Source organism: Arachis duranensis, chromosome 5 (genome assembly GCF_000817695.3).
Source record: "Arachis duranensis cultivar V14167 chromosome 5, aradu.V14167.gnm2.J7QH, whole genome shotgun sequence".
NCBI lineage: Eukaryota > Viridiplantae > Streptophyta > Magnoliopsida > Fabales > Fabaceae > Arachis > Arachis duranensis.
In genome coordinates, this window is record NC_029776.3 from 8,678,672 (window position 1) to 8,689,770 (window position 11,099).

At 34.0% G+C, this 11,099-nt stretch overlaps 2 protein-coding genes across 2 annotated transcripts; one reads left to right on the top strand and one right to left on the bottom strand.

Annotated features, from left to right (window-relative positions):
• Positions 1-3,001: 3,001 nt before the first annotated feature.
• On the top strand, positions 3,002-3,647 carry LOC107487907 (STS14 protein). The gene has a single exon (XM_021142134.2). The coding sequence runs from the start codon at positions 3,087-3,089 to the stop codon at positions 3,588-3,590; it is 504 nt and encodes a 167-aa protein (XP_020997793.1). The 5' UTR covers positions 3,002-3,086; the 3' UTR covers positions 3,591-3,647.
• Positions 3,648-3,717: 70 nt separating this feature from the next.
• LOC107487906 (uncharacterized) lies at positions 3,718-7,875 on the bottom strand. The gene is made up of 12 exons (XM_016108601.3): positions 7,294-7,875; positions 7,119-7,200; positions 6,913-6,979; positions 6,608-6,673; positions 6,317-6,433; positions 5,698-6,126; positions 5,035-5,438; positions 4,844-4,943; positions 4,670-4,729; positions 4,488-4,574; positions 4,195-4,323; positions 3,718-4,094 (listed from the first exon to the last, which is right to left on the bottom strand). The coding sequence occupies exons 2-12, from the start codon at positions 7,190-7,192 to the stop codon at positions 3,792-3,794; spliced, it is 1,836 nt and encodes a 611-aa protein (XP_015964087.1). The 5' UTR covers positions 7,193-7,200; positions 7,294-7,875; the 3' UTR covers positions 3,718-3,791.
• Positions 7,876-11,099: the final 3,224 nt, after the last annotated feature.

Consider the following 11,099-nt stretch of genomic DNA (forward strand, 5'->3'; position numbering starts at 1 on the left):
AAAATTCCAAAACCCCCAATCATTGCCTTAATCAATAAAGTACACCATCTCAGCAAATTCTACCCTTTAGATGAACTAAACAAAATAACAATTTCATCTATCCTTCTAAAATTGCCTCCCAATCAACATTCAACCTTTAACTCCCAACAGTAACACATTCAGTAGACTAAAAAAAATAGAAAAAAAGGAAAGAAAAATTGACGCAGTAAGAATTGGTAACAACACTAAATCTAACAACATTGCCACCCTTTTAATTTATTCGTTTTGTAATACCTGTCCTAACCCTTTGTGATGAATACACCGTTAGGTCTCTTCGAATTCCATCTAAGTTTTATCATGCAAAAAAATATGCTAGGATATTTAACCTTGACTTTATCAAGCTTAGATGGAAAAATCTTCGCTGCAAATTTGGGTGGCAGTAGTTGAGATTATTACATATAAAGGAAAAATTATTAAGTACATAGTATAAGATGAAATGAAGAATGAGATTATTAAACCAATTTTTTTTTTTAAAAAAAACTCATCAGAGTACATACATACCATTGCATAATGGTCAGCTCAGCTTGATAAAGTGTAACAACTAATAACCTTAACAATAGAATAAACTCAAGGAATTGCATCTAATAGAATCGAGGAAAAAGTGTTACCTGACAGAAGATTTGAATCATTTTTCACAGCCGTTACTTTCAACTAGTCCATGAAACATGCATGCCTTCTAAAATGCCACATTATACTCATTAACTACCTCTACGGATAGAGTAAAATGAGATATGTTTACATTAGGGTGTGTTTTGGGTACATCTTGATTGGTGAAATCTCCCCCAAAAGTGGTCATGACATTATTAGAGCATTCTAAAGTCTGCATGAAAGGCATATCATTTTGAATAATGAAAGGGAGTTGGTTGCACACAGTTGAAGACATGAATAAGTGATTTCCAAAAGAAGGCTGGTCTAGTGATATGGTAAAATAATTAGGAGGTTGCATTTGACATGGACGGGGTTCATTACTTGAAGGCACATATGGGCCACCATCACTTAATGGAGATGCATGCCAAGTCGATTCGACATTGATGTCATTGCCAAAAAAAACTATGAAGGTAGCACGATCCCTTTTTGAATTGTTATTTGCATGACATTAGCATTAGCATCTATGAAGACCAAATAGTTGGATATAACGTCCCTAAAACTCCTATAGAACAATGCAGGGATCTCTCCAACTTCTTAAATTTATAGGATGAAATACATAAAATATAATAATATTAAAAATAAATCACAGTGACACAAAATAGATTGAAAGATAAATTATAAAATAGAAACGAATTATCAGAATTAATTTCCAAAAAAAGATGGAGCCTCAAAGTAGTTGTTATACATCTTTTGCAGATATGAACAAACGAAACAAACAGATGGGGAAAGAAAAGAATTATAAAGTGTTGGAATGAAATACGAAATGAATGAATAACGGGGAGAGAGCAGGGATGAGGACTGCAGAAATGAGAACACCAGATAGATTAAACCTTCACACCCTCTCCTTGAAGACATGCATGTCAGCGTTCCACTAATTAACTCTTTGAGACCGCGCCTACCACGGCGGCGCAATGGTGGCCTAGAGATCCAGACCAACAAGAGCAGTCACGCTCTGTGCAGCGTCGCCGATGATTACTTCCTCCGTACTTCCGGTGATCGGAGTTTCTTCGTCTTCTTTGTGTTTGGTAACTTTTTGTTTCTTTTGAGTGAAAGGAGAAGACCACAGCGGTGCAACGGTGTCCTATATACCGAGACAACCAAGCGCGGTCGCAATCTGTTATGTGTCACCGGTGATTTATTTCCTTTTGTGTTTCGTTTGTTTTCAGTGGAAGGAGAAAAGTGGTGAGTAATAGACTAATAGGAGACAAAATAGAAAATGACGTCGTTTCTAACCATAACGTCCTAAACCACAAAATGACTTCATATTTATCACTACTGAATTGTTACTTAATACTATACATGAAAAATAGTTAACGGAATGGGTTAAATATTTGACCAAAGAATTAACGAAATTAATATTAAATTTTTAAGAGATTAATTTGATTAAGAAAAATATTTAGAGACAAAAATGACAATTGAAAAGTCCTTCGACAACCAAATTTGACCATTAATCCTAAAAATATAAGAACAACAAGAAAAAAGAAAAAATTACCTTTTTCGATAAAGAACCCTACTTTCACTATCATTACCATAACCATGTTTATTTAATACATGTTTTTTAATTATTAAATAAAACTTTAAAAATCAGTTAATGAATAATCCTATCGGCTATTGCCTCCTATTATTACTAGAATTCTAATATAGCATAAAATTGATAGTTAAAAGTTAAAGAGTTATTTAAATAAAAATATCTAAATTTTTTTTGAGATATTTGTTTAGTAACTAAAATTTAATATATATAATCAGTTAATTCATAGTTTAAAATTTTGTTATTATTTTTTCAGTTAAATTAATTATTTTTTTATCAAAAATAAAAAGACTCGAACCTACGACCTCTAGATAAATATAAAACAATTATACCGTTTAAGTTACAGTTAGTTGACTTTGATCAAATTAATTTATCTAACCTAATTTTAACAAAAATAATATAATTTTATCGATTATACATATATATAAAATTTTAATTATTAAAAATTATCTTTAAAAATAAATATTTTAAATATCTTTATCCGATAATTTTTCTAAAAGTTATTAAATAATTTAACCAATTAAATTATTTTCTAACGGTTCTTCGGCTATTAGTTTTAAAATGATTTGTATGAGTTTCTACCTTCTAGATTCTAGTAAAATTAGATGTACCGTAAGTAAATACTAGAAAAGCCAAGTAAATAATAAAACATTGAATTGGTGGATGGATCCATTGATGATAGAGCAATACAGCTTGCAGTAACAGTAATGTCAATGTCTTCCAGTCAAAGGCTGCGGTTCACCCTCCAATGCCTACTTGCATCGCACCATGTTTAAGGGCAACATGGTAAATCCACTTCTCCATCTCTATCCACACCTTAAGAAAAGACTTCCTTTCACCTACACACACTACTCTGCATCCTAAATTCAAAATGCAGCGTTATACTCTGTTCTCGCTTCTTCTTCTACTTGCCATGTTCCTTCTCGGAAGCCAAGGAGCAACGACACCGCCAGCGAAGGAGTACTTAGACGCACACAACGAAGCAAGAGCCGCAGTGGGAGTTCAACCTCTCAGCTGGAGCGACAAGCTGGCCAACGCCACCAGCCTAATGGTGCGCTACCAGAGGAACAACATGGCCTGCCAGTTCGCCAACTTAACGGCCAGCAAGTACGGCGGCAACCAGCTCTGGTCGGGATCTGCGGCCGGCGTGGCGCCACGCACGGCGGTGGAGGAGTGGGTGAAGGAGAAAGACTTCTACAACCACAGCAGCAACACGTGCGTGTCGAACCACGAGTGCGGCGTTTACACGCAGGTGGTGTGGAGGAACACGGTGCAGCTTGGTTGCTCCCAAGCCATTTGCGTCAAGGACAAAGCTAGCTTGACCATTTGTTTCTATGACCCCCCTGGAAATGTCATTGGAGAGTCTCCTTACTGATCCTCGTGTATTCTCAATTCCCAAATAAAAATCAATTTCGTTTTCTCTTTCTTTTTATGAGGAATTAGCGACTGCATGCACTTTATTATCATTATTTACTCGCACCCTTCACTGCTACCTTGTCTACTTTGTACAAAAAGAATTACATTACATAGAGTAAACACATTAACAAGTAACATTGCCAAATTGCCAAATAACTAATCATTTGAGCATGTCCTTAGATATGAGATATCGAAAATTGAAGTTATGTGGAATCCATTCTATGCATTTTCGTGATTTCACCACCTGCCATTTCTTCACACTCCTTCTAAGGGATTCTGGCAAAGAATCTTGGATCATCTCCATAACCTGACTTGGGCATAGTTCTAAGTCCTTGGTGAATGACTCAACAAGCTTTGGTAGTAGTAATTTTTTATCCTTCCGTACCCCAAATGTAGCTCGAATGTACTCATCCTTTGCTGCTTCTAGCTCTTGAATCACCCTCTTTGCTGTATATACACGTACCTGCCATGAATATAAATATTGGATTAGCATTTAATTATCGAAAATGGGGTTGTTATGTAAATAAATTGCAAAGGTTCAGAGCTAAGAAGTGGTTGAATACCGCTGGATCAGAATGGTTCCCTGAACAGACTGCAAAGTGTGAAAGAGGCTCAGGATGTTCCATTGCATATCCTACTCTTCCATCTGCACTTCTGAATTTGCTCTTTTGAGAAAAGAACAAACGTAGCCACTGCAGGAACAAACAAGTTTTAAGAAGCACCATCTTAATCACTAGTACTATATTGGATTAAGAACTATAATTCAAAGGTTCTACTTCTACATGTTCTATATATTTTATATCATCAGTGCATTAAAATTAAACTCGTATTAATAGGTTAGGATCATAGGGTGAACCTGTCCAGGACGAGAAATCCGGCATCCAAGTATAATGTTTTGTATTGTGTCTGCAGTAACAGTGTAGCCACCAACATTATATGCAGCCTGCAAAGGCCAATCAAGCAGAGAAGGTTATGTTATGAGTTTCATCCTTCAATGACTATAAAAGATGCTACTAGCCTACTAACTTCACTATTTACCTTGAGAAGAAGAAAAGCTCTTTTCACATTGTTTTGTGGAATTCCATAAGCCAAAAATGCCTATTAAATACCAATGAACACATTATAAACCAGCAAATCAAAGGGAACAAATGTGTGAAGAGTATTACAAGAAAACAAGAGTTTTATCTTTTTGAGGATAATTATTATTATTACATGCATCACCAAAGCATTGTGTACATTGATCCAGAAAGCTAGTTTCTCTTCATGTTTCAACTTCCCAGGATTTACTTCTTCTAATCGACTAATAAGTGACCTGAAACAACATTAAAATTAAAGGGCATGAAAAAAATAAGATAATGAACTTCATTATTCATTAACTTAGTTGGATATTTTAATAAGCTCACCTGAAATGCTGGAGCAACTTATCAGCATCGCCTGATTTATGAATTTCTCTATAAATCCATGTTACTTCAACCATGGTGCTGTAAGGTCCACTGAACTCCTTGAGTCCTTCAACATGGAATGGATTGTCTAACCGCGCATCGAAGGAGGAATTGTTCCTGAACCTTGGACTCCACATGTCACCTTGATCTCCAATGGAGAAGGCACTGGTTGAGGACAAGGATGAAGTGGGAGACAAAAGGCCGGGATGCAATGATGGAGGGTCTGCAAGCTTGCAATATATAGCTGATATGCATTTGATCATGTCCTCGGAAAGTTTGTTAGGTGTCTCTAGAACATGATCGGATATTCGCGTACCCAGATGTTCTGCCAGACTAACTATATTTGGTGGATTGCTTTGGCCATACTGTATAAATTTACAAACAACTCAAAGTCAAAATCCAAAGGCTTCCACTCCATCAATATTGTCATGTTTTTCTTTGAAAACAATGTGAGAGTTTAGAATAATCAAGACAGTGTTCTACCAAGTTGATGATCAAGGTGGCAAGCTGGATATGAAAGTTTCTTAGGAAAGAAAATACAGAAATATTGTGTCTTTTGTCCCTATATCTATTGTCCTAGTTTTGTGACAAAAACAGTTTGCATATTCTTGAGACTAGATTTACCTCCATCATGGACAATGGTTGAGAATGACAGGCACGGGGAGGTTTAGTTAAAGGTTCTGATGGTGGAGATGATCTTGTAAATGCTGAATAATGTGACAATGAAGAATGGCAACGGTAAACTCCAGAGTACATATGCATGTCTTCTGGAAGATTTCCTTTGGATTCTTTTCCCTGAGTCTGAGGCTCATGGCTATTATTTGATTGTACTGCAGAGCATTCTGTTTTGGTTAAGACTTGAGGCTTAGAAACTTGAGTGAGCTGAGGTTGCGGCGTTGTTTGAGGAAGCTTCACAGTCTTCTCCTTGGTGGAAGGAGAGACAGAAGATAAGTGTTGATCAAAAGCTTGACGGTATAAAGAGAGAAGATGTTGCTCCAAATACATAACTTCCAACTCTAACACTGCAATCTCCTTGATTAACTCTGTGGCTGGCTGGAGTGACAATATAGCATTGTAAACAAGAGTTGATGATATTTGATAAACAGAAAGAAATCAAAGACACAAAACTCATATACACTTGTAAGGTCAATGTTCTTAATAGCATAACATTATACGTAACATAATTCCATTAATCATTCATAGCTATAGATAATATGATTAAGAGAAACAAAGAGAAATCTACCTTGGACATGGTATTATCATTTGCATTAACAAGAGCTGAAGGCCTGTATCCAAGTGCCTTTTCTAGGGTGCATCTAACTTCAAATTGGTCTTGTAATCTTCTCTCTAGTTGTAGAATCTACACAGAAATAGACAGAGTAAATAGGACAGAAATATTCTGAGTAGTCACTAGAAAAAAGCTGAACTGAAGCATGATGAAGTGATCATGGCTAAATGGGCTATATAGTGCAGTAAAAAGTAAAGTCATGAGTCATGAGTCATGACCAATAACAATTATGGTATTGTATTGTACCTCTTGCTTGAGAGTAGTGTGGACTTCATTTCTAGCTTTAGTGCATTCTGTGAGGGAACCCATATCCTGTAACCAAATCAAACCCATACTTGTTAAGAGTCACAAAAGTCCTGCTACTCAAACAGAATTTGTTGTATGTGGGGGACTATATCCAATGATGTCACGGATCATTAATGTCTCAACAAAATGCAAACAGATTAACTAACTCTCTATCTCAAATCATATATACCATTTACACAATTCAATTCTATGTAAAAAATGAAAAAAAAAATTGTTATTTCAACATCATGAATGGTTCACTATACCAGCTTCATTGAGTCTAATGCCTCAAGTTGATTATCATGTTCCTCCACTCCTTTCTTAACAGGAAGACTGTCATGTAGAACAGAAAACACATTAAAAAATAGAAGCAAGTTGTCAAGTGTAAACATTTACAAGTATGTGAAGAACCCCAATCCATGCAACAAACAATAGAAGCGAAAAATTGAAGCATATGAAACAGAAGGTATACCTCTTTGAACGCTTGTGACTTGAAGTGAATCTCAGTCCAAGAATTTTGTTTTCTCCACTTCTCTCAATCCCCATATCTAAAACTGAAAGCCACCCAAATCAAGAGTTATTCACATAAACAACAAAATCAACGGTGGATAAAAAAAAGCAATAAAGTGTCACTGGAAACATCATACCAAGGAACTTAACAATCAAGAACTCTCAACAAACTTCACAAATGGATTCTAAATCGGCCAAGTTAGTTGCCAGAGACCATTAAATAGATTCTAAACTGCCAAGACTTCACATGCTACTTTGCATTTCAGCATAGTTGAGTTTCCTTCCAGGAAGTAACCACAAAGTGATGATGATCACTTGCTGCTAGCATAATCTTCCGGGACATAAGAGATATATCTTTTCATAAAAACCATGGATGTAAGGGAGATAAACAAAAGAATTTCCCTTTTGACCACTGAACCTTGTCGTTGAAGAGTGAAGAGTTGTGACACTGCTAGTGCTATGCTGCCACAACTACAAGCCTTTGTAAAGGGTGGCCTTTTTGCGTTGCATTAAAAGGAGAGTGGCCCTTTAATTGAAGAATGAAGTCCTCTTTTTAGCTTTAATAGAATAATAATAACTTTGACAATGGTGAATGAACGAGGGGAAAAAGATGTCAAAGCTTCAAAAAGTTGCCAAAATCTCAGTCTAACTCTATCAAACTCTACAGAGATCCAAGGTATGAGAGGCTCAACTGTTTAGAGTTGACTGTTAAGTAAGTGCAGACTCAATATACAAATAAAGATAAAGATGCATATTCATTATATATTCTATTAATATACTATATGATAATAAGTTATAATAACAAGTTAGTGTGTACAGAATGAATAGAAAAACAAATAAGTCAGCAAATCACAAATGGTAAAATAGCAGGCCATATTTTCAACATTCTATTCTCTTGTTGGAAAGCAAGTGGGAGTTGGTGACCTTCCGTCCACCATTTTGTCTCATTTTGCATCCATCCCTTAATTTAATCATAATATTAGCAATTAGGCCAATTGATTTGATGGAACCACAACCAAGACAAAATATAATGTGGGACAAAATTCAGATAGTAGTTCACTTTTAGTTGAAAAAGGTACACTATGATTGTAGTAACGGGGTAGCATTTATTTTTTTGTTACATTGCTACAAGTCTCTTCTACGGTGTCTAAAATTCACTTGTAAGACTAAAAAATAAAAAGACAAATCTCACCTTACTTCAACATTATTTTTTCAGTATATAGTTTTGCAAGATAAAAAGAGAGAACAAGTGAGATGGTAACAAAAAACTGGATTGCAAGAAAGAAAAGCAAGGATTTAGTTACCTCAAAAGGGATGAAAGGTAAGGGATAAAGGACATTGGATACTTTGAAAGGAATAGAGAGTTATTGTGGGGTTTCTGTTTCTCTTTGTAAAAATGGCTTTTTAGAGGAGATACCCATATTGTCCTTGAGTATTTAAGGGACTAATGTTTGTCAAAGAATCCACAAATATAATATAATATGTTAATGGTGGGGTATTTGACCTTTAACCTTTTGCATAACCAATACAAGAAGAAAAGGATTGGAGTGAGGTAATGTGACCTGTTTCTCCCTTATTGTCTTCTCACAAAATTCTACTGACAAACAACGTTGCACACATGCGGAGACAGATTAAAAGAACCATGTTGAAACTCAAGCTACATGTTTAGAGAGACTATAATAAATGCATGATACTGTATTAGAAAAACACACAACCTTATTATCTATTTTCCTGATAAAGAAGATTATGTGTAATTATTAGTTTTTGAAACATTAAAATATATAAGTGACAAATTTGACAAAAAAGCACTGTGAAGCTAGGAACTACAAAACAACATGCATGCTGAGGTAGTCTTTGGAAGGATATGATATTTTAAGCTTTAAATCCAGACTCAAAGTTTCTGGTTTCAATAAATAAACAAATGAAACTTCTATTTTATCTTACTATACACTGCATACAAGTCAGAAGGCCAATGTTCAATGCCAGAAACGACCAAATACTAAACATAAATTAAGCATATAATTAAATATGCTTATTATGAGGTTTCAGATCAAGCAAATGGATCAATATTCAAATCAATCTAGACAAACATGCTTCCTAGATCCATGTAATTATCGAAAATTTATGTAAGGATATATAGTTTTTAATTGAGGATTATTATAAATTACAAAAATCTATGGCATCCTATAATGAAGATAAAAGTTCACATAGTTTTATATCACTAAGATTCTCCGCAAACTAATTAAATAAAATCAATTTACAAATCCAAGGGATAGATTAGATAGGTGAACCCTGAACCATATTAACATACATAGTTAAGGATTTGTTTGGACGTTATTTTTAGAAAAAAAAGTTTTTAATGATTTTTTTAAAAGATCTTTTATAAAAGTAAAAGTGATTTTATATTTGAATATCTCATGTAAAATAATTTTTTTATCTATCAATTTTATTTGGGTAAATTAAGATAAAAGTACTTTTTATTCATTTATTATGTAAAAAATATCTTTGTTTAAGAAAAAAATCTTTTAAAAAAATATATAAATTATAGTTTATCAAAAAAATTATTTTTTTTTTCTAGTGCTTTTACTTTTATTCTTAGAAATTTGCTAAATATATTAAAAAATAAAAAAATCTTTTAATTGAAAAAAGATATTTTTTATCGATTTAATAACACTCAAGCAAAAGCAAATATTAAATAGTAAAATTGTTTTACCTAAGTTAAAAAATGATTTGACTGTGACACTCTATTTTTTCTTTTCTTTTTTTTTTGGATGAAATTGATAAAAGAAGACAAATTAGAAGTTATATAGAATAATTGAAATCAAAGGAAGCTTGAAGCTCAGGGCTTCCAAACGAGTATGAAGAATGGTACTTGCTATATTTATGTGATAGGTTTGTCGTTGTTGCCACTTGCCAGCTATATTTCATTAGCTTATAGTGTTTGTTTGTTTGTTTTCATATGAACAAACCAAAATAATTTTGAAAACACATCATTGTTAAAAGCAAACTAAAGTTGATTTTCATATGACCGTATAAGCTTTGAGACTGAAGTACTTTGTCTCAAACAGTGACATTAGCTACTGGAAAGATCACAATCATTACGTGCTTGATTATTTTGTATTTATCTACCTTTTTTTCACCATCTGTAATAATTAATAATACGAAATTTCGGAATTAATGGCTCCTTAATTACTTCCTCTTTGGAAGTGTTTGCAAAAATTGAAGTTTATAGAATACTAGATATGCATAGCATAATTAATGCATGGGAATTTTGAAACAAATTTGAATACGTGAAGAAAATAAACACATGCACATAAATGACGCATCTTTATTATTTCATTGTCTTTGTTCTTTTTGTTCTGTATGACAGGAATCACAAATGCATGCAGCATTTGTTAATAGTGATGATAATAACAATGCTTCCCTTACCTTATGGAATATAACAATCTAGGACACAGAGAGTGGTAACAACTACTTGCCATATTATATGGGAATGGAAAATGAAAATAAAAGAAAGAGAGAAAGTGACTATTCAAACAGAGTTTTAAATATGTTGGGGAAATAATTAATAGCCCGAGGAAGAGAGCACATCATAAGCATTATTGTATCCAAAATGTGAATCAGCAGCGAAAAGAGGGGGCCTGTGGGGTTGGTTCTCAATAGTCCTCATCCGAAAATGGTGCCTCGAGTTAGCAAAACTTACATTATAGCAAAACATTTTGGTACAAATTAAATATCTGTGTAAGAGGCTAATTAATATGGGGCACATTAGTACATTATTTAAAATGTAGAATCGGAATTGTGTGACAGAAAAGGCGAACTTTCCAAAGAGGTTAGGACAAGCTAGTCAATGCCAATCATATATAACCATCATTAAAGCATCTTTCCTCCTATTTCTCTATCTGTCCCCACTTCTACCTCCATAATTTAACTACTTTTCATT